The sequence below is a fragment of the Pecten maximus genome, chromosome 9 (genome assembly GCF_902652985.1).
Source record: "Pecten maximus chromosome 9, xPecMax1.1, whole genome shotgun sequence".
Lineage (NCBI taxonomy): Eukaryota > Metazoa > Mollusca > Bivalvia > Pectinida > Pectinidae > Pecten > Pecten maximus.
Window position 1 is genome coordinate 15365356 of NC_047023.1, and position 25038 is coordinate 15390393.

The 25038-nt window shown below is 35.3% G+C and overlaps 1 protein-coding gene across 1 annotated transcript; it reads left to right on the plus strand.

The window, feature by feature from the left end:
* Positions 1-2534: 2534 nt before the first annotated feature.
* Positions 2535-19574, plus strand: LOC117334322. Its single transcript, XM_033893862.1, has 8 exons — positions 2535-2645; positions 4631-4754; positions 5339-5407; positions 5869-7321; positions 9279-10240; positions 14658-14768; positions 15309-15404; positions 15786-19574. Exons 2-8 carry the CDS (start codon positions 4670-4672, stop codon positions 15995-15997), a joined length of 2988 nt encoding a protein of 995 aa, XP_033749753.1. The 5' UTR covers positions 2535-2645; positions 4631-4669; the 3' UTR covers positions 15998-19574.
* The last annotated feature ends 5464 nt before the right edge of the window (positions 19575-25038 follow it).

Below are 25038 nucleotides of genomic sequence, written 5' to 3' on the forward strand. Positions count from 1 at the left end.
ACAGCTAGAAAAAACAAATGGAGAATTGACAACTAATGACAAGGAAAAAGCAGAGACTCTGAATTATCAATTTGCCAGTGTATTTGTCGACGAAGGCCCAAACGAACCTCCTGAATTTCCCACCCGGACACAAAACACCATCAGTTCCCTTGTCATCACAGAAAAAAAAATACGAAAAGCCATAAATAAACTTAAAGCCAACAAATCTCCAGGCGCAGACCAAATTCATCCCCGCCTTATCAAAGAAACAGCTAATGAGATTATCAAACCATTGGAAATTATTTTTCGGAAATCGATACAAACACGGAAATTGCCAGCTGAATGGAAACATGCATTAGTCACACCAATTTTCAAAAAAGGTAGTAAAAAAAATCCAGGAAATTACAGACCCATCAGCTTAACATCAGTCGTTGGTAAACTTCTACAATCAATTATTAGAGATGATATTGTTAAACATCTTGAAGACAACAAACTACTATCAACAAATCAACACGGATTCAGAAGTGGGCGATCTTGTACAACACAACTTTTAGAAACTTTGGAAGACTGGACAGAAGCCCTGGACAAAAACCAACAAATTGATGCCATTTATTTAGATTTAAAAAAAGCTTTCGACAAGGTCCCACATAAAAGGCTATTAACAAAAGTAGAAGGGTACGGTATTAAAGGAGAACTTTTGGAGTGGATACAAGATTTCGTCAAGGATATGACGCAGGAAGTAATCGTAAGTGGACAGCACTCAACCACTACAAAGGTCACCAGTGGAGTTCCACAAGGGAGTGTACTGGGGCCCTTACTTTTTCTAATTTATATCAACGACGTACAGGATTCACTGTGCAACAAGATCAAAATGTTCGCCGACGATGCCAAGCTATATAAACCATCAATTCAAGGTGATAATGGAACATCTCTCCAGAATGATATTGATAAAGTCTGTGAATGGACAGATAAGTGGCTGATGGAGCTAAACTCGGACAAGTGCAAACATCTGCGACTATTCTTGGGCCGAGAAAAAAGTGAAAACAAATATGAAACAACACAACTAGGTGTTAGACATGAAATAGATTTAGTAACATGTGAAAGAGATCTCGGTGTACTTGTAGACAAAAATCTAAAATTCAGTGAGCAAGTTAACACAGTAATCAAAAAGGCAAACAGAAATTTGGGCCTAATATTCAAGACCTTTAGTTGTATGAATGTAGAAATGTTTCTAAACCTTTACAAGTCACTAGTACGCCCCTATTTAGAAACAAATATCACTACATGGTCTCCCATGTTAAAGAAAGACAAAATGTCACTAGAAAACATCCAGAGAAGGGCCACTAAACTAGTTCCATCACTAAAAGATCTATCATATCCAGAACGCCTGCGTCATCTGGGACTTCCATCACTTGAATATAGGAGATTAAGAGCAGACATGGTTCAAACCTATAAATTGATTAGCAATTTAGACATATCTAATCAACAAGTAATACCTACACTTGATAACCTTAATACTAGAGGGAATTCCAAAAAACTTAAAAAGATTAGGTACAACACTAATATTAGGGGACAAGCTTTTAAAAATAGGATTGTAAATACATGGAATCGACTTCCCACATCAGTAGTAGATTCCCCGTCCCTTAATACTTTTAAATCTAGGCTCAATAAGCATTGGGTCAATCATCCAGTAAAGTTTTTACCTTCTTGCTACTAATGTATATATATAAAAGTTGTATACGTGTCCTCTGCGCAACCTGCAAATGAGTGTACAACCATGAAGATGCGTCGACAGAAGCCACAAGCTTACAAGGACGTCGAATACTATGAACATATGAATGGTAGACTAAGCTGATATCGGTCCATGCAACATCCATGCTTAATTGTTCTTATAAAAAATCACATATTACAAATAATGATTTAGTTAATTATATCAAGCTCGAAATAATGTTACAAAAAAGTATTCTTATCAGGTTCACTCGATCAAACCTATCTTTAATTCGCCCCTTTTCCCTATTTGTTCGTAATTGAAGATAGGTTCAATTAAATTAGAGATAAGTACAATTCTATGAATTGGAGATAAGTTCAAATCAATTGAAGATAGGTTCAATTAGACCTATTTAAATATATCTTTAATAGAATTGTACCTATCTTCAATTGAATTGTACCTATCTCTAATTGAATTAAACATATCTTTAATTGAATCGAACATATATTCAATTTTGCTATCATGCAAAGTTTATCATTCTGGTCCTGTCAGTTCCATTCATCTTTAGGAGGGCCTCCATCTTCTGTCTATGGCATACGTAAATTTCATAACTTAGGTATTAAAGAAAAATAAAGAGTATCCGATAGTTACATGGGAACAAAAAATGATTGTAAATACGCGGGAACCCGCCTTAAATACCAGAGACATATATACATGTATATATGTCTCTGTTAATACTAACATATTACAAAAGAAATACTTGGGCTTCCTTAAATCATACACTCGGAACACCTTGTACTAGACAAGCAACGGCAATAGCGGAAGTGTTCCGAGTTACCCGGAAAGCGGAAAATCCCCAATATAAGAATGGTGGATGTCATGGCTCTACCTTCATGTTCCTTTCTCGTTTACGACGTGATTGATTGATTACCGTCGACAGATTGTGATATGTTCACGTGTAAGTTAATACTTTGAATACTTTGAATTTCTTTTTTTTTCTGTTTGTTGTCATTATCTTAACGATTCAAAGTGAAACTCTGATAGACGTAAATTATTGATCATGACGGTTGACCGATTTCTGTCTGGCTGTTATTTATTTACAGTATAAAATACTTGTTAAAATTTGAAAGGGTATGTTAAATACTGAATTATACACTAAAATGTTATCTTGGGCATACTTGTTGACTATATCATATATTTATCATATATTGAAGACGAATCATAAAGTTGAGGTAAGCCTTTAATCGTGTGGAAAACTATCCTGAACATGCTTAAAATACACTGAACACATTGGGGTAGTACTGCGTGGGTATCCAGTGGCCTGGGTATTCAGTGGAACTTTTCATGTCAATACATACAACTTTAGAAATATGTTTGAAAAATCAATGAGTCACAATCATTAGAAGACTTGTGTTCTAATGATTGTGACCCATTGATTTTTAAAACATATTTTTTTTTGTAATGAGACAACTAAAGAATTAATCAATAATTGGGTTCCCCATCTTATCTTAAGAAAGTGGTATGTATTGACATAAAAAGTTCCGAAATGTTGAAAACTGTTGAAAACGAAAGTAAAGGTGGACATGATTAATGACAAATTTTCAAGCGGCTTTCATAAAGGTAAGATAAATGAGAAACAGTTCATGTTTTGCTTGTTTGTCTACAAATAATTATAAACAGATAAGACACTACATTGTTAAGGAATTTTAGTATTTCATAAACTGCAGTGAGAAGTTCTTACTCTGATGTAAAATACATATTGACATGGATATCATATTCTATATTTAAACTGTCCCTGACATACATCCTTATAAAGTGATATGCCATTCTTATTTCTTACGTTACGATACGTAGATATATGGAAAACAATTAATAACTATATCGTCACATGTATGTTAATAATAATTAGTATTGTAGTATTTACCCTGGCAATGCTGAAGGATCTAAGAAACCATCTGCACTATACAATTAGCAAATAATAAATCTATTTAAAAAAAAAAATGAATCTATGTGACTTTGAATTAAATGGACTGTATAAATACAGTGGACATGAGTATCTGTCATGTGTTACTTTATCTTTCTAAATCAATGAATTCTTATTTTTTGTGGAAACTACAAATAATTGTTGTGAAAAATCATGAGTGGAAATATATCAATTATTCTAATACAGTGCACTTTGTCCAAACCGACTCTGTCCAATTCAGATATTTGCCAAAACCGGCGAAATAATTTGGCCCCAAAAATTCCCTTCTTTATTTATAGCAAGTAAACTCTGCATAATCCGGACTCTGTCTATTCTGTAATCAATTGTCAATTCATACCTATAGTGTTACGTCTTTGTAAATGTATTGTAATTAAGAAATTCACAGACCTCACTACACTAATGGTCCCGGATGAGGAAGTAGGAGATGATGATGACGACATACCTTTTGTAGTACTCCGTTTAACAAACATATATCTTGCGACAGTTGCCAACATTAAGGACCGATTAGAAATTGAGGCTAATTCCTCAGATTGGGAATCTGCACTTGTAGAAAGTGTATGGCCAGTTTATTGATCTCTACAAACCAGCTTTATTATATGTGGTCCCAAAGGTGTCCGGTTTAGACAGAGTCCACTGTACATGTAATTCAGTCATGTTGATTTGGCCAAGATAAATCTCTGTGATGATACATTCTAATGTTGATACATTCTTATGCTACAGTGATCCAGAATAGCTCAAAATCAGTCCCCACCCAATAGGCTTTTAAAGTTCAGATCATGAAATCTCCACCCCAACATACATTGTAAATCACATTTACAGCTTTATAAATTTTGAATTCCTCATTGTCAGTTTATTTTACATACCTGGTATATATAATCAGTAGCATCTTTTTTTCCAACTGTGTCTTCATTTATTCTGATTGATTATTTCACTTTTCTCTCATTTGATTGCATGTGAAGTACACGTCTTGAAATAAACCTTGAAGTCAAGACAACAAAATGAGTGGGCCCTCAACTAATATTGGAAGAGTGGACCGTCTTGCATCACAAGTTGAATATGATGCCATGCCTGATGCATGTGGAAGTAAGAATTTTCATTGTTACTAGCAGTATATACTGTATGTAATCAGAGCAGAACATAATATTGTCTTAGTGTGGTCAATTATCTAAATTCAATATTAAGATGTGCTTAGTTAAGGATTTGTTATATAAATACATAGATCTGTTAATACAATTTATAAAAACTTGCTAATATAATGATCTGTTCATATAAAATAATCCAAATATAAAGATCTGTGTATATGAAATAATGCTGATGTTAAAATTTGTGTCAATTTAAAAGCATGTGGCATGTAATACAGATATGTTTATTATAAAAGTATATAAAATATGTCAATAAGATAACCTGCTAATATATAGAACCATTTTCTCATTGTTTTATTTTAATGTAAGTAAATATAGGTGCTAAGAACCAAGAAATATTTTGTAGAATAATCAATATGCACATGTACATTGTACACTACCTGTATGTCTACTGGCATGACCAGGTACTACTGTACTACACTCGTAATGGAAAACCACATCACAAAATATGAATTTACATTATATATTGATATCATTTTACTGAAGAATTTGAATAGTCAAGTTAACTTTTATATTTTTTTGTAGGCCCTCCTCCCATTTTAGATAGTACCAGTGGGTATTCTGAGCTCAGTCGCACAGTAGAAGGAAAAGCTGGTATGTACGATCTTACAAACTTTATCTTTCAATAAGCGTCATGGGTCAAATCTTAATCCATCACCCCTTGTACAAATTTGCATCTAAGATAATGAGGTAGCTGTTATGTGCTATATACAGAATTGTCAACATCCTCATCTACCTACATTTTGAGTACGATACCCCTGATATCTAAAACAATTTGTCGTATTTCATGTTTGATTTGATGTGAGGGGATCAGGATCAACTATGATGCCTTGTGCAACACAAGTTGTTTCTGATACACATGCTGACGAAAAGATGAAAACCCCTTTTATAACTTGTTTTTAGGACATCACTCAATAAACAAGTACATATACTGGGATATTAAAAATATATTGCTATAAAGTTTACAGTATTCCAAAATAGAAACTTAGCTTCTAATTTATAACAAATAAAGTCAGACTGTATCTACAATAATTTAACAATGTTACATATTTCAGTGATAAGAGGTACTGGACAAATATTGGAGACAAGTGAAGGAAGTTCTGGTGAAAGTGAACAGATTCCATCTGGAAGAAGGCAAGGCTATTCTTCAGCACAACTCTCACAACCCGGCTTTCCGGACCAGGAATTCTATAATAAATATCTGGATAACTGCACATTTATCCATCGTTATTCCAGTTCTGAGAAACAGGCCTTCATGAAACGATTACCGCTTGTCATGAAACACTTTGAACGCTTTCCTGATAATTTGAAAGCAGCTTACTATGATGTGATGGTCTTGTATAGTGAAGATGATCGGTCTGCTGCTGAAGATTATTGTCAAAGTCTCAATGACCTAACCTTAGATAAAGGAAAGCGTGTGAAGGCTGTTTTATATGATGTCATGGATTTTGCCAATATTAAACGCCGAATGTTTGGAAGTTTGGAAATGGCTTTTGAACGATGTACCTTCGCCTTTGTGTATTTAACTAAACAGTTTTGTAAGTGTGAATGGTCTCAGATAGCAAGTGAGGAATGTCTGATGGAAGCAATTTACAACAGGGAAAAGCGATGGTGTGTTGTGCCAGTGTATACAGTACAACGCACAAAAGCAGATTTCAACATTCCAATGGGTCTGAACTCACTGAAAGGTGTTAACTTTTACAACAATGATGACTTTTACAGACGAGGATTACAGACTCTGATCGGTGGTAAAATCTACAAAAGGGAAGACAACGAGGAAAAGCTTTTTATTGAACAATACCAATATGCAGTAGGACTGGAAAAGAAACTTCAATTAGAGATAGAAGAGAAACAACAGAAACTTAGAGAAGCAGAACTAAGGCAAATGTCTCCTCCAAGCTCAAGTGAAAAAGAAAAATTGTTGAAGCAATTAAATATTCAATCACAGGGAGATGTAGATTCAAGTGTCTTTGCTGCAGAATCTCCTAAAGCAGATAGATCGTCGTCGAGTTACCGGGCTGAGAGCTCCATGTCTGATAACTCATATTTAGGGAGTTTGAAATCTCGTGGTTCCCAAGGTGATCAGTCAGACTCGCATATATCTTTTTCAGGGAACACTAGCCAAGGTCGACAAGACTCTAGTTTCCATGCAGATGTGGCTTTTTCTCATCAAAGTCAGGTTCCTGAAATGAATACAGGCCAACATGGAAAGCAGCCAATGGCAAAGGGACATATGTCAGAAAGTGAAAAGCTTGATGTTGCAATGGGAGGACAATCTGATTTTGACAAAGATGGAAAGGTGATTGTACATCACGTCCACACACATACACATATTTATACAGACAGGGAACCAGCGAAATCAAAAAAGAAAGTCGTCAACATTTACGGAGCAGAAAACGTAATGATTGGAGACAAAAATACTATTGTTGAAGGTGGAACTCAGGAAAGTCCCGTGGCCTCTGGCAAGGATCCAGAGATGCCAACAAATTCAAGGAAGAGGCAGGATTGGTAAGCACCACTAAAACACTTATCTTGAACTTTGTAGTACACATAATCAGTCCCATAAGTAGATAAGACTAATGATTGGGAAAACATACAGCTGACAGAAAGCCACCATGAATTTTACCATTGTAGACTAATATTGTTATAACTAATTTAAAAAAAAACAGGTACTGTAAGGATTTTTCACAAAGGTTTGATTTAAGACCCCTTTTTCTCTTACCCTCATGGACAGGGATATCCGCAGTTTTACCAGGGTGAGATTTTCTTATCTCACCCTAGGGAAAAGACAAGCTACACATGCTCTTCTCACATTCTCAACAATTGTATTTCGTCATGTCAACAATAGCTCAACAGCTCATGTTTGGCAACTTAAGAATCTTCCCCTCGGGTTGAGATTCCCCCATCTTACCCCCAAGGGGGGGGGGGGGGGGGGGGGGGGGATTCTATTAGTCCCTAGTTTTCAATGTTCAGAAAAGCCAACAGGCAGCCCTTTTGGACTTTTACAGAATAAGTTTGTTATTGCTGTTAATTGCAAAAGTACTGTGTTGATCTTTCTCAAATTTTCTATGTACCATTCAATTCCCTATCGATTCACATTGTTGTTATGCATCTTTAATCTTCTGGTTAATTTATAATTAGAAAATGGAATTGCCAAAATGTGGCCACCTTGAATTTTGAATGCTGAAGATTTTTATTGTTATTTCTAAGAATGTACCAGATGGATCTTTCACAAAGGTCATTTGAAGTTTTCAATTTGTCCCTTAAATTTGTCGTCCAACTTGACAATGTTTATATCGCAACCTATTCATTCAATCAATTGCTGTAATCATGTAATCATGATATTTTAAAACATTTATAAATTAATCTTAATATCCAATATCATAAATGATCTAACTATGTTGTATTAAATTAACATGAATTAAGGAAATGTTACTTTGTCACATTTAAAACCATTTTACCCCTTCTGATTCTGAAGGCCATAACCTGTTCAAGGTGATCATTGATATAGAAAAATATAGAAAAGAATATCCAAGTGCATGCATACCAATATTATAAAGGATGTAGCTATATATGTAGTATTATATTTAAATGAACATGAATTAAAGAACTTTTTACTGTAACATTTCGTGATCTTTAAAACAACTCTTTTACCCCTACTAATTCTGAAAGCCACGACCAGTTCAAGGTGATCACTGCAGGTGGATGACACGCTGTGATCACTGGTAGTATTGTGTACAGTGATATATATGTATGCACAGCGTATTGTCGTGTTTTAATTTGCCCCAATATGTTTTTGTCCACCATTTAAAATGTCATGAATGTGACAATGATATAATGCTATTGTAGTATAGGTTTTCTGTGACATCCCATGCTCTCAAATATTGATATCAACTCGTAAGTCAAAGGAAAAGATTTTTTTTTTTTTTATTTTGGGACACAAGTAACTTCAATCTGTCTAGCTTCATTATCATAATTAATTCGACTTAATTAATTAAAGTCAACTGATGTATAGTGTTAAAGAAGGTGAAGTTATATATATATATGTACCTTGATGGCCCATATGTAATAATAAGACACTTTTATTGACAATGCATAAAATTACATGTAATCATAAAATATTTTAATTGTAAAATAGAATAATATTACAGCTGATCAGTAGACAGTGACACTGACTAGAGAGTATAACAGGTTAAGTAATATATTGAGGTACATGTATACATGTACGTACTACTATATTGAGACAGTTTTAACTGAGGATCTCTCAAAACAAATACGTAAAATTCTCATTTACATCTCCATTAAAAGTGATTATTTCAGCTGTCTAGAAATATTGTGTTTAAACATATTGGATATCAGAAATTTTTGTTTTTACTTTTTTTACACACTTAAATTTTAATCACATCATATAAAAAAAACAGCAATCTTAATGACGTTTTTGAAAATAACACATTTCCTGTTGTAGTAATCGTGACCCAAGTCCGTCCATGCCCATGGCCAGTCGACAATCTATGGAGGGCTCTAGTCGACAATCTATCGATGGTCACCCATCATTGCCTCCATCAGTAGAGAGTTACAATACAACTACAAAAGAAACACTTCCCTCTCCAAATGATGAGTCCAATATTGAAAACAATATCACAGAGACTGATGAAAAGAGAGTGACTGGGAACTCCACCAGACTTGGAAGTTTACAGACCAATAAAAAAAACTACATCACTGACACAACTACGGCAACCACTGCAAGTTTACCATCAACAATTGTGACTTCAACAGTTAAGTCAAATGTCGAACCAAACGTCTCATCATCTGGTGATGCTGCAAATATTTCTTCAGGTGACGCACACAATCAGACTATGAAAGGTATGGAAAATGTTCCAAATGTGACTTCATCAACTACAGCAAGTCCATCTTCAAACATCAATTCTGAACAAACCACACCTTTGACATTTCGAACAAATATTTCTGGTGCCTCAAATATTTCTTGTGTTTCCAATGTTGAAGCAGGCTCTGTGCCTGCACCTGTTACTCAAAATATCCCAACAAAGCCAAAACGAGACAATCCACAGAATCATGGAGCCAGAAGGCCAATAATCTTTTCAAACAATAAAACAAAGCCTCAAGTTATGGCAAAGGTTATGCCATTACAGAGTAAACAAACAAGCACTGCCGTTGGTGATGAATTCAGAAACAACTTTGACAGCTCAATAGATCCCCAAGATAGCAAGGCTGTAGGTCAAACTGAACAGAAGGAGGTATATCAAAGTCACAACACAAATGTAAAGACAGCTATTGCAAGTAAAACTGAAGATGAAGAGGAAACTGAAGTTAAACAAGTGGCTACGGTTTCTCCACTAACCCCTGCAGACCTTGAACCTGACTGTTCTAATAGCACTGAATCTTCACTAAAAAACTGCTGTAGTTTAGGTAGGTCCTTCCTAAAGGAGGAAGTAAAATTTGTGTTTATTTTTCTTAATTGGATAGCTATTTGGAAAAAAAGCATTTGAGAAACTGATAATAACTGATAAGGCAGATAATATTCATACAAAGGTGTTATGACAGTTATAGACAGATGATAGTCATAGCGAGGTGTCAGTTATGGACAGGTTGTAAGTATAGACAGGTATTAGTTATAGACAGGTATATGTTACAGACAGGTTGTAGGTATAGACAGGTATTAGTTATAGACAGGTTTATGTTACAGACATGTTGTAGGTATAGACAGGTATTAGTTATAGACAGGTTATGTTACCTACAGGTTGTAGGTATAGACAGGTGATGGGTATAGACAGGTGTTAGTTATGGAGAGACATCCATTATAGACAGGTATTAGTTATGGAGATGCATCTATTATAGACAGGGTGATAGGTATAGACAGGTATTAGTTATAAACATATGTAGGTTACAGACAGATGGTAGGTATAGACAGGTATATGTTACAGACAGATGGTAGGTATAGACAGGTATATGTTACAGACAGATGGTATATATAGACAGGTATATGTTATAGCAAGTTATAGATAGGTGGTAGGTATAGAGAGATATTCGATGTAGTCAAGTATATGTTATATAGAGGTACCAGTTATAGACAGGTGTAAGTTATAGAGAGGCACCAGGTCCTGTGTAGTTATAGACAACTAGTTTATGAGGTAGTTTTAGACAATTTAGGAGTCAGTGATAGACAGTTTCTGTGATAGTTATAGACATTTCCTGAGGTATTTATAGACATTTCCTGAGATAATTATAGACATTTCCTGAGATAGTTATAGACATTTCCTGAGATAGTTATAGACATTTCCTGAAGTAGTTATAGACATTTCCTGAGATAGTTATAGACATTTCCGGAAGTAGTTATAGACATTTCCTGAGGTAGTTATAGACATTTCCTGAGGTAGTTATGGACGGTTTCTGGGGTAGTTATAGACATTTCCTGAGGTAGTTATAGACGGTTTCTGGGGTAGTTATAGACATTTCCTGAGGTAGTTATAGAAGGTTTCTGGGGTAGTTATAGACATTTCCTGAGGTAGTTATAGACGGTTTCTGGGGTAGTTATAGACATTTCCTGAGGTAGTTATAGATGGTTTCTGGGGTAGTTATAGATGGTTTCTGGGGTAGTTATAGACATTTCCTGAGTTAGTTATAGACGGTTTCTGGGGTAGTTATAGACATTTCCTGAGTTAGTTATAGAAGGTTTCTGTGGTAGTTATAGACATTTCCTGAGGTAGTTATAGAAGGTTTCTGGGGTAGTTATAGACATTTCCTGAGGTAGTTATAGACGGTTTCTGGGGTAGTTATAGATGGTTTCTGGGGTAGTTATAGACATTTCCTGAGGTAGTTATAGACAGTTTCTGAGACAGTATCTCAGAAACTGTCTATATAACTACCTCAGGAAATGTCCTGAGATAGTTATAGACATTTATGGTTCCTGGGGTAGTTATAGACATTTCCTGAGGTAGTTATAGACAGTTTCTGAGACAGTATCTCAGAAACTGTCTATAACTACCTCAGGAAATGTCCTGAGATAGTTATAGACATTTATGGTTCCTGGGGTAGTTATAGACATTTTCTGAGGTAGTTATGGATGGTTTCTGAGATAGTTATAGACATTTCCTGAGGTAGTTATAGATTGTTTCTGGGGTAGTTATAGACATTTCCTCAGGTAACGTAGTTATAGACAGTTTCTGAGATAGTTATGGACGGTTTCTGAGATAGTTATAGACATTTCCTGAGGTAGTTATAGACGGTTTCTGAGATACATTGTAGTTATAGACAGTTTGCTGAGGAAGCTAGAGACATTTTTAGCTCACCTGCCCGAAGGGCAAGTGAGCTTATGCCGTGGCGCGGCGTCCGTCCGTCGTCCGTCCGGCGTCAACTTTTCCATTCAAGCAACTTCTTCTCAATAACCAAAAGGCCGAGAGACCTAATATTGGGCCTGTAGCATGCTGGGGTGAAGGACTACCAAGTTTGTTCAAATGAATAAAGTTGACCTTCATTCAAGGTCACAGGGGTCAAAAAGGCTAAAATCTTTAAACGACTTCTTCTCAATAACCAAGAGTCCCAGGGAGTTGATATTGGGTCTGTAGCATGCTGGGGTGAAGGGCTACCAAGTTTGTTCAAATGAATGACCTTGACCTTCATTCAAGGTCACAGGAGTCAAAAAGGCTAAAATCTTTAAAGGACTTCTTCTCAATAACCAAGAGTCCCAGAGACCTAATATTTGACCTGTAGCATGCTGGGGTAAAGGGCTACCAAGTTTGTTGAAATGAATGACCTTGACCTTCATTCAAGGTCACAGCAGTCAAAAAGGCTAAAATCTTTAAACAACTTCTGCTCAATAACCAAGAGTCCCAGGGAGTTGATATTGGGTCTGTAGCATGCTGGGGTGAAGGGCTACCAAGTTTGTTCAAATGAATGACCTTGACCTTCATTCAAGGTCACAGGAGTCAAAAAGGCTAAAATCTTTAAACGACTTCTTGTCAATAACCAAGAGACCCAGAGACCTAATATTTGGCCTGTAGCATGCTGGGGTGAAGGGCTACCAAGTTTGTTCAAATGAATGACCTTGACCTTCATTCAAGGTCACAGGAGTCAAAAGGGCTAAAATCTTTAAACGACTTCTTCTCAATAACCAAGAGTCCAAGATACCTAATATTTGGCCTGTAGCATGCTGGGGTAAAGGGCTCCCAAGTATGTTCAAATGAATGGCCTTGACCTTCATTCAAGGTCACAGGAGTCAAAAAGGCTAAAATCTTTAAACAACTTCTTCTCAATAACCAAGAGTCCCAGGGAATTGATATTGGGTCTGTAGCATGCTGGGGTGAAGGGCTACCAAGTTTGTTCAAATGAATGATCTTGACCTTCATTCAAGGTCACAGGAGTCAAAAGGGCTAACATCTTTAAACGACTTCTTCTCAATAACCAAGAGTCCCAGGGAGTTGATATTGGGTCTGTAGAATGCTAGGGTAAAGGGCTACCAAGTTTGTTCAAATGAATGACCTTGACCTTCATTCAAGGTCACAGGAGTCAAAAAGGCTAAAATCTTTAAATGACTTCTTCTCAATAACCAAGAGTCCCAGGGAGTTGTTATTGGGTCTGTAGAATACTGGGGTAAAGGGCTATCAAGTTTGTTCAAATGAATGACCTTGACCTTCATTCAAGGTCACAGGAGTCAAAAAGGCTAAAATCTTTAAACGACTTCTTCATCAATAACCAAGAGTCCCAGAGACCGAATTTTTGGCCTGTAGCATGCTGGGGTAAAGGGCTCTCAAGTTTGTTGAAATGAATGACCTTGCCCTTCATTCAAGGTCACAGCAGTCAAAAAGGCTAAAATCTTTAAGCGACTTCCTCTCAATAACCAAGCGTCCAAGGGAGTTGATATTTGGTCTGTAGCATGCTGGGGTGAAGGCCTACCAACTTTGTTCAAATGAATGACCCTGACTCACATTCAAGGTCACGTCGATCAAGTATGCTTAAATCTTTAAATGACTTTTAGTGAATAGCTTAAGTGCCGAGAGACATTATATTGGTCATGTCGCATGCTTTCAAATAACTGCAGGATCCATATATGAAAAGATCACTGCATTGCAGGTGAGCGATTTGGGCCCATTGGGCCCTTGTTTGGGGTAGCTATAGACATTTCCTGAGTTAGTTATAGACATTTCCTGAGTTAGTTATAGACATTTCCTGAGTTAGTTATAGACATTTCCTGAGGTAGTTATAGACATTTCCTGAGTTAGTTATAGACATTTTCCTGAGGTAGTTTTAGACATTTCCTGAGTTAGTTATAGACATTGAGTTAGTTATAGACATTTCCTGAGGTAGTTATAGACATTTCCTGAGTTAGTTATAGACATTTTCCTGAGGTAGTTTTAGACATTTCCTGAGTTAGTTATAGACATTTCCTGAGTTAGTTATAGACATTTCCTGAGATAGTTATAGACATTTCCTGAGATAGTTATAGACATTTCCTGAGTTAGTTATAGACATTTCCTGAGTTAGTTATAGACATTTCCTGAGATAGTTATAGACATTTCCTGAGTTAGTTATAGACATTTCCTGAGGTAGTTATAGACATTTCCTGAGTTAGTTATAGACATTTCCTGAGTTAGTTATAGACATTTCCTGAGGTAGTTATAGACATTTCCTGAGTTAGTTATAGACATTTTTTGGAGTAGTTATAGACATTTCCTGAGGTAGTTATAGACATTTCCTCAGGTAACGTAGTTATAGACATTTCCTGAGTTAGTTATAACTATTTCCTGAGTTACCGTATACGAAGTTAACAGACCAGATGGTAGCACTCCATAGAAAACAGAAGATTGAGTTATATTCATTTCTGTTACAGGCTTGACAGAAACTGATCAGGATGACCAGGCAGTGTCTAAAGTTTTAGAAATGGGATTCCCGGAAATGCAAATCAAAGCGGCTTTGTTGTCACTTCAGAGCCGTGCTCCAGGTATTTCATTTATTGATAATTAACAATTTGTTGGACTACCTCAACTTAGTTTTAGGAAGCAGCAGGCATGTAGGAATTTGTGGAGTTATAATGGTTAACATAAGATAATGAATTTGAATACTTCTTTAACTCTTGACTACAGCAACTATATATGTGAGTTTGTACATATACCAAATCAAAGACTTCAATTACTTTCATGAATCATCTTCCCATTTTGATGTATAATGACTTATTGTAAGTTTAGTCAATGTACGAAGATTAAGTCGATTGAAAAAAAAAAAATAGGTACTTATATGTAATTAGATATTGTTATCAGTTTGGTAAGTGTCTTCTATGCAATAATTTGATGACTAGATTTTGATGAAACCCAGTGAACATTTATCAGTCACAACAAAGAAAAAGCTTGAATTCAATTAAAATCTAATTAAGATGTACATTGCATTTTTGGCTAAATTGCATAAATTCTATGGCAGGGGAAGTAATGCATATTGACATTTGACTCAATTTAATAAGAATATACCTAAAAATAATTCTCCACAGGTCGCCGACACTTTAGTGTTCCAAACCTTCTTGATGAAATGGAAAAACTGCCAAAAATGCCAGAATCACAGAATCAAAATAGTGACTTAGACACTGGTAAGTATCACATGGAAAAACCCATAGTCTGATCACATATTAAAGTTGTCTTGTATCTAGAAAAGGCCATTTGTATCCTTGCTTCAGCAACTTGTTTTAAATAGAAAGACACCAAGTTGTATTTAAAGAAATGGAATATAATTAAGTTGGGATTATTTCAATCAATATTCCACTTCATTTTTTTCCATCTTTGATTCGTTCAGTGAAGTAAAAGGAGAAAGAGAACTTTTTGCTTTTAAGAAAAAAACATTACATGAAGTCACAACCTGGTGTTGTTTTCATTAGACTACATACATGTACCTTGTTGATATTGAAAAAAAATCACTTAAGTCATTTTGAGGGAGCATAAATACCAAAAGTCAGATTGTGTTTATGTTTTAGATGGTCCTTCTGATGCTGGTTTTGTGCTTCTCAACAATGAGTCATCCAGGCAAGACAGACAAACTGCTCACCAGGGGAGCAATGTATCGACAAGCAGTGCTTCAAGGTACAATAGAAGAAGACCAAGCTCTGAACAGTCTCCTCGGTCTAATGTTCACTCACCAAGTACCGGGTCCCCCTCCACCAAGGAAAACAAGTGTAAAATTTCATGAAGATGTTTGTCAGACTTCCTGTTGTACAACTTCATCTGTGAAGAGTCTCACATTTTCAAAAAATGTTCTAAGGTGTGTAGAAAAGGCATTTGCTTGAACAATGAAAGAGGAAGATTCCATTTAAAAAAAAACATTGACTTTTGGTATGATAAATAAATTTGTCAACAGGTCAGGAATATGTAAGCTCTTAATCGTAAGCTGAAGCAGGAGAGTTATGGATCAAATATCAGCAGAGCTGTGTCAAATTTATAAGAATAATTGGATAAATCTTTGACCAGGATAGCTACCAGATTATCTCAGTAAGCCATGTGAAAGTACCTAAGGAACGAGAGACAAATGATCTCATTCTGGTGTATTGTGCCAAGGAATGCAATGTACATTTAAAAAAGATAAGAGTTAGGAGTTTTCTTACAAAAATTGATTTAATATGGAAATGTGATCAATGGAAGATGGAAGAATGGAAAGTTTTTCTCACAAACTTAATGATTATATACATACATATATATATTTTTTTTTCTGAAATCTTCTCAAATAAATGAGAGATGAAAGTGACTTTTCTTACAAACATTTATAGATAAATTGACAAATCTTGCTATTTCTCGAGACCAAATATCAATTTTAGGTCTTTGGATGGGTTTGGAATGGATAGCTTCTGTATGTTGATTACAAATTTAAAAGATTTCAGACAAGATATTTATATTCTAGTTTTCTAGCCAGACCCTGTCTTGGGGGCCGATTATGTGTTGTATTACCTTGTAAGTATGTGGTATACCCAGGAAAATGCCAGAAAGGTGCTGTGGGTTGTCTTGCCAGAAAGGTGCTGTGGGTTGTCTCCCCTCTTGTCTGAAGTGTTAGCACACTGATGGAATGCAGTAGTACAGGCTGGATATTCTGTAAACTCCTCGATTTGAAATGAATACATGTACTAGATAATAATTGATTGTGTAATGGTTTGACAATTAATATCAAAGTATTGATAATATCAATATACATGTGTTGCATTTCAGATAGAATTTTAACAAATCCATATTACTGGAGTTAAAACCAACATGAATCTGTTGTATTTGGAATTCATAATTCATCAGCATTCTTACTTATGTAATGTATCAAAAGAACATGAATTCTATTGCATGTATTACATGCATACCTACATGGACTTTTAGATTTTTAGCTCTCCATGAGCCCCGTGTCACCCCGGGGTTGATGCCCCACCCCATTTCAGTTGTTGGGATAAGTATTTGAAAGGCTTATCAATCTATAACTATACACCCCACACTCTTCTTATATAACATGTACAGTTATTAGAGGTATAGGAATGAAAGTACAGCCTATTATCATGTGGAAATTTTGTGATACCCGAATGTGTTTACTTGGATAGTGATTAGTGCTTCAAGTATAGATACATCACAACATTAACACATAAACGCTAATAGATTCTACTAACAAGAATGTGCTTGAAGAACTGGACTACTAGCTTTTCAACACTAGAAAAGCATTAACTATATAGGGCCTTTGTTTCATACATGTATATTAAATGAATCCCTGTACAGGTATTGTATTTGCTTTTGTACGGTAACAAACACCATTATGTTACTGATCATTGATTATGTGTAATAATGTACTTTAATAAAATGGAATCTTGTCAATCATGATTTTGAAAAAGTAGTAGAATCATTTCCCTAGCATTATTACTGATAAACAAAAGGACTTCCAAATGACCAAGACCACTCATTTATCTCGATTTGAAAATAGATTGTCAGTCCACATTAAAAAAGGTTTTATGGAAGTTTACAAACAATGATTGCGAAGTTAGAAATCTATATCTTACTGGTTTTAGTCTTTGGTAGTACTTGGTTTATCAAACTGAAAAACTATTCAAATGTGAACTTATTTGTCCATCTATGGATTTTACTAGCTTTAATATACACATTGTGTGAATGTATTTTTGTTCTTGTTACATAATATTTTGTCTACCAGTATACCACGTCTGAAAATTAAAAATCAGAATGAATGTATGAACAGCTTTACCACTTAATTTAAGTACAATTTATTACACTATTTATGCTTGGTATGTATTTTTGTCCTTATTTTGAATTTGTGTTAAAAGTAAGATACCTGAGCAGCCTCTATGTAGCTAGTTTGTGGTTATATATTGCCATACAGTAGCTGATTATAATCTATTTTTGATGTTCACATGTTTTTACTGATCTTTGGTATTTTTCACACTTCAGTTGTGTAATATGTAAATTATCTATTCCAGTACAGTTTTTACCAGTATGTTGAAATATCCCCCCAGTGTGTAGCACAGTGAATTACTGTTAATGTCTGATGATATAAAATATGCTCTAAATGATGACAAGTAATTTCAGCAACAGAGTGTTATATATTTCTATTGGTATGCCATATTTATCAATTTCAAAATATCATATGTGAAACATGGATTAAATTAAACATATTATCAAGGAGATATCAGTATTACAAAGTCATGCTTGTTATGGTTAGGAGAGGCAGCTATAAACTGTATATGGGAAAGATGGCCAGGGGGAACATGGATCATTGACAGATTTTAAAAAGAAAAAAAGCTTTCTTGGTCGTAGTTGTTGTGGATTTTGATTCCTCAGACTTCAACTGCTGTTTCGACATCTGTTGTAGGCTGTGGCGTTCGATAGTGGTGATTTTGGGATGTATTGAAAGATCTGAAACACTTTGTCTGAAAAATAAGGTATAAAGATAAAAATAGTTAATTTAGATAATTTGTTATTTAATGTTTGATATGCAATAGCTTGTTTTTGTAAGAAATGTACAAACTTGCAATGAAAGTACATTTAAGATGATGCGACTACTGTGATTTTCCCTTCTTAATTATTTGTCCAAATTGAGTATTGAAATGTTGTTAGTTACACATTGCTGTACATTTAAGATATGTACAATGTGTGGAGAATAAGTTACTTGATGTATAAACTTTATTCTTACTTTTACTGTTACTTCACCGTTAAGGGAGTTAAACCTCTCTATAAGCTGGACGTTTGAGTGGAGCTTGTCTTGACATGAAACCTCCATGTCATCCATAACAAGCCCAAAGCTCCAGTGATATTGACACAATGATTCTCGATACGTTCCCAGAAATCAAGATTGGAATATTTTTAAATGTCTGTGTGTTTTTTATCAGAATAAACATGATACAACAGTCAACATGTGTGATTTCAGGATAAAGCCAGTTTCTGGTTCCTATTAATTAGTAGGTCTATATAATTGGTACCCGATCTCTGGGAATCAGAATCTGGCCATGTCCCTGAAGTACATACTGTACCTGTAAATTCTAACTGGACAATCCAGTGCTAAACACTGTGTGATAGCTATAGACTGAATACTATTTCACATCATTGGTACACATGGTCATATTTTGCTTTATAAAAATGCATTTATGGTTGAAAATTGGCTGAAAGTCGTGAGAGAATTGAAAATTAAAAGCCTTTCATGTATGATAATAGATAAATACATAACTCTATTTATGGACGAATTGGTGCATATTATAAGTATGTATCTGGTATCATCTGAAATAAAACAGAATACATTGCTTCTTATTCATTTATTTATCTACCAACCGTTGGATTTATCGGTGATCTACTGTTGTGTTGTAAACTTGTAATTCACAAAATGTCAATTTCTGACATCATTTGCAGAACCAGTTTGTTGATATCAACCATACTTAATGAGTATCCTTGGGTCACATTGGTTCAAAACTAAACTTTTAGAGGTCTAGGACCCAGGGAGTTGATTAAGGGAAAGGTAGGCAACCAGAAATGCTGGAACTGAAATTAAGGTCTGTTCTGCCCCCAGTTTTGATTGGGAGGAGGAAAAGTTAACCATGTTTTATATAGGAAACACATTTTTCCGATATCTTCTGTTAAACATCTATATTTGTCAATTAGCATTTTTTGGGAAAGGGTGGTTCAAATTGAGAAATGTGGAGATCTGGTCCCAGAGGAGGAAGAGGAGGTTTCAAAGGTCAAAGTTTTAAAACATTTCATACATTATAAACCTATCACATATAACATTTGGTTAAATATTACTATTTTTTAAAGTACAAATAAAAATGTATTGTCTGAAGATTTGTGGTGTAAGCGAAATGACACAGAGTGTAAAGCCCAATGGGCCTCTTTTTATAGCTGTAACATATGTTTACTACTTTCAACAAAAGATTCAATAAGTTTTGGATCGATGACGCATTATAGAAGTAGTTGATAGTGTAAGCGGATATCACGAGTTGTAAAATTATAAGTGGTCGGTAGTGTTGTAAAGTAGATTTGCGCAAGTCATCTTCGGAAACCACCGAGACTACTCTAGAGCAGAATCTTGTGGGTTTCCGGCGATGGGGTGTGTACCAAATGAGGTTCTGGCCCCTCAAAACAAAACAAAGAAAACTTACCAAATGAGGTTCTGGCCACTCAAAACAAAAAGAAAATTAAAGTATTTGTATACAGTTGCCTTTTCCCTCATCACGGCCTTGACCTGTACATGGCCCGAGATGTAGATCAAGACAAGGAAATACACAAAAATAATCCATTTACTTAAAAAGTTAAATGTGACATGAAATGATGAAAACACCACGATATCAGTGGATAGAAACCAGCTTAGTAAAGGGATGAACAAAACGTATTGTTACTAACCTTTGTTGTATAGTTACGTATATGTATCATGGGTTGGGGATTTGGTTCCCGTTTATATAGATACATGTACATGTAGTTTCTTGCAATGTAGTAAGCAGAGATAGCTGACATTGACTAAAATGTGGTTGAAGTATGGTGATTTATATTTACCAATTATTAATTGTCCATTTCTAGGTAGCAATACACTTGCTTTTCCTACATTTGGTGTTAAATGTTTATTCGATATTCAAGAACTTGTTCTCATTATCAAGGTTTCCGTTAGAGATGTCGACTGAAAAAAACCCCAAAACGCATGGTTTCAAGAATAAAAGTTAGTAAAAACTATGGAAGAAGTCGTGGCCAGCATCATAATCTATAGGGAAATAATCCATTTCCATGTACGATATAAGATAGGCCTTGTGGTTCTGTTGTTGTGACGTAACCTGGATTATACCTGGGTTTTCATGACGGGTGTCGTCGACGAAGTAGAAGACACCGAATATATTCAATATAATCAATATATCTATATTAAATCCAGCACGATATCCTTTGAAGCAAAGAGGTAGGGAGTGTTAGACACAAGGTAGGGAGTGTTAGACACAATATATATGATATTCAATAAGCTTTGTCACATAATGGTCCTCCCTGAAATAGGACTTTCTTTAATTTAAATGCTGCCTTCCATTGGTACCAAGATAAATATGCACTATTTTCGGGCTGATAGAAAAATTGAAAGCAAGCAGACAGAAGACCAATTAAAAAGACAGTAAATGATTGTGATATCTATTTTCGAGTTCCCGAGAGATCTCAAATTTCCCATATACATGTTGGTCATCGTTGGTACTATCGCTAGATGTTCGAGTATCGGACAGATAAAATAATAGTCATATCCGGGGGTCATATTGGATGATTCACGAATTAAAAACTGTGACCAATATTTATGAAGGATATATCTTCCCCCATATTGCGATGTAGTTTTCTTTTCGTTCTTAATTTTTCATGTTCAGTTTTGAGACTGAACAGAATACTAAAACACGATGATCGACAAGCAGTAACACCTTTATAAGATCAAGCCTTTTCAAAATATATCACTGATTCTCTGATAGTATCAGGAATGGAATCTCGTGGGTCTCCGACGATGGGGTGTGTACCGCATAAGGTTCTGGCCCCGGGTTTTTAAAACAAAAGAAAGAATATTGAAGTATTTGTATACAGTTGCCTTTTCCCTCATCACGGCCTTGACCTGTACATATTTAAATGTGGGACCGATATATCTGGCCCGAGATGTAGATCAAGGAAGTAAACAAAAATAATCCTTTTACTTAAAAAAAAATTAAATGTGACAGGAAATTGTGGAAACGCCACGATATCAGTGGATAGATACAAGCTTAGTAAAGGAATGAACAAAAAGTATAGTTCCTAACCTTTGTTGTATAGTTACGTATATGTATATCATGGGTTGGGGATTTGGTTCTTGTATTTTGTACCAGGCCAGGACAGCAGGAACGTGATTAGACTTGACATCATTATGTGCTTTGTATCGTTTATAGCATTAAACTACCTGTTGGCGTGTCGACTCTGGAAAACACCATATTCTGGAAGTAAACAGACAATATGTGACAGGCATGATACCCATCTTGTACCATGGGATACCCAAACGAATAATGAATTTTCCCAATCCATCCAATCAAGTACACAAGTGTGATCTATAAAACACGATTCGGGGAGAACCGCCCTCCACAGGACGCGGTTTTAAAATTGTGAGATAGGACATTAATTCCATGTATCAGGCTTTCTTTTCACCGTCGCGTTATTGTTTTGCACGTGCACGATGTTACAACCCTACATAATACAATGTAAAACACAATCTAATATTGCTGTTCCTTACATTTTCAGAAAGTCTCAGAAGGAAATGCCCTTCTACTGGTTTTTCCATTGTATACAATGCCCTATAGAGGCATATACATATATATACATACATGTAGATACAACTTGTTTTGGTTCACGGCATCGTGAATGAATCCACAATTGCGTAGTGACAGTGCACGTGTCTATACTTCATTTGTGGATTTCTTGATCAAATGATTGTCTGTTTGGTTCCAAATAGGAGTTTTCTCAACTTGTAACATCGAGTAGGCGTGTGTGAGGCGAGTATCTGCTTAAACCGACATAGTCTTTAGATTGTATTACTTAAACTGCGAGTTACTTGACAAAGGTACCAATGCTAAGATCATAGCTTATATTAGGCAATCCAGGAAGAATAGAAATGATCTATTAATATTTTCACGGCAACTAAAATTGAGCAATACCACATGGTTGTTAAGTTTTTTTTATTACGGGTCCTGCATGATAATTTCTTTGATGACTTCAGCCTGGGGTCAAAACGAAATCAAGTGGTCTGTTGGGATATCTTGCCACCAAACTCTCACAAAGGTGCTACAGTATACGGTCAATCAGACATTCAATAATTCTCACGATCATCGTTTAAGTTGTGTATTTCACGAAGTTCAATGAATCATGTACAGTTCACAACTATCTACTTGTATCGATGTTTATCTTTCCTGCAAAAGATTACAAAAAAAAAAAAAGAAAAAAAAAAGGGAAAGATAAAATCAGTTTGATTCTTAGAAATCCATGTACTGGTAATTTCATCTCCGGTGATCTACATGATTGGAATACTAAAGGATGATTAATAAGTATTTCTTCTTTGGAAAAAAAAGAAGTGTAATTAGGTTTTCCCCGTTCAAACAGGTACTTGAAGGCACAACCACGTGTCTAAACTAGCTTGGCATCGCAGTCAAGAATTACAGACTTTTGATTGATCTCGAATGTATCATTCAATTCAATCACGGAAGGAGTTCCGATACTTGGGCAATGTTTGAATAGCCAGTCACTACACCAGCTGAACCATTACAGTTGTATTGATGGTGAAGAACGTAAATCTAACGAAGTAGGAGTTGTAGTTAGGTCATCTAAATTCAACTGTTATAGTGATGTCTTGTAAATGAAAAGTGTAGAAACCATGTACTCCGAGAAGCTTTAAAACGCGTGTTTTGGACGAACTTTGGTGTAGGTAGGTTATGACACAAAAAATTGCCTGAATACAAAATGAGGTAGTTTTGCCCGGTAACCAGGGTTACCCTGCCTACACATCAATACATGTATCTAAACAATATCTCTATCACATATGTCAAAACAATATCTCTATCACATATGTCAAAATAATATTTCTATCACATACAGTGTATATCAAAATAATATTTCTATCACATATATCAAAATAATATTTCTATCACATACATCAAAATAATATTTCTATCACATATATCAAAACAATATCTCTATCACACATATCAAAACAATATCTCTATCACACATATCAAAACAATATCTCTATCACAAACATGTATGTATGTCAAAATATCTCTATCACACATATCAAAAAAAAAAAAAAAAAAAAAATCTCTATCACATATGCCAAAAAACATCTCTATCACTTATATCCAAACAATATCTCAATCATATTTATCCAAAAAATATCTCTATCACATATATCAAAACAATATCTCAATCACATTTATCAAAACAATATCTCTATCACATATGTCAAAGCAATGCCTCTATCACACATATCAAAACAATATGGAGTGGGCGGGTGACACAGTGATAACACAGTTGTCATCATCTAGGCGGTCGGGGTGCGATCCCCCGATCGGAGGTGAAAAGATAAGGGGTCACCTGCCCGACAACGTGGGTTTCCCCGGGTACTCCGGTTTCCTCACACAGTAAGACCTCTCGCGCGCATCCATCTGGGCTAACAAGCGTGATTAATATAAATGGATATAACTTGTTTCGCAATTTTTGTGAAATAGATAAAGTTTTCATTAAAAAACAATATCTCTATCAATCAAATTTACACATTATTATCTCTCATTCTAAACTGATGTACTGCATTCGCTCCCTTGTCATGAGAGCTTTCTCTTCCAAGTAAGTTTTCCCAACTTACAGTCTATTGTTGTGAACTTTACTGAAGCATATTTCGTTAAATATACGACTTCGGCCCGGATAAAACACATGCCTAATGGAATGTGAGAATGATTAAAATTCTGGTTGACAACAGCTTTGCATCTTTGCTGAGTTCGGTGACAAGATCTTCCAACAAACTATTGGTATCCCACATGAACAAACAGTGCCCCAATCCTGGCCGACTTGTTTTCTTATCAGAAAGAAAGGTAATAGAAAACTTGCAATGTCCTTCCATTTCAGCTATAGATATATTCACGATATGATATCAAAAATTTTAATGAACATACCGATGGGATATACCTTAACTTAAAATCAAGGAAACTACTCTTCAACACCAGCTGTTTATGATAGCTTATGGTGATTTCT

Coding starts and splice junctions, on each gene's coding strand:
- LOC117334322 (XM_033893862.1), top strand. CDS start 4,670: ATGAGTGGGCCCTCAACTAATATTGGAAGAGTGGACCGTCTTGCATCA. Junction 5,408..5,868: donor CACAGTAGAAGGAAAAGCTG/GTATGTACGATC, acceptor TACATATTTCAG/TGATAAGAGGTACTGGACAA. Junction 7,322..9,278: donor TCAAGGAAGAGGCAGGATTG/GTAAGCACCACT, acceptor TTCCTGTTGTAG/TAATCGTGACCCAAGTCCGT.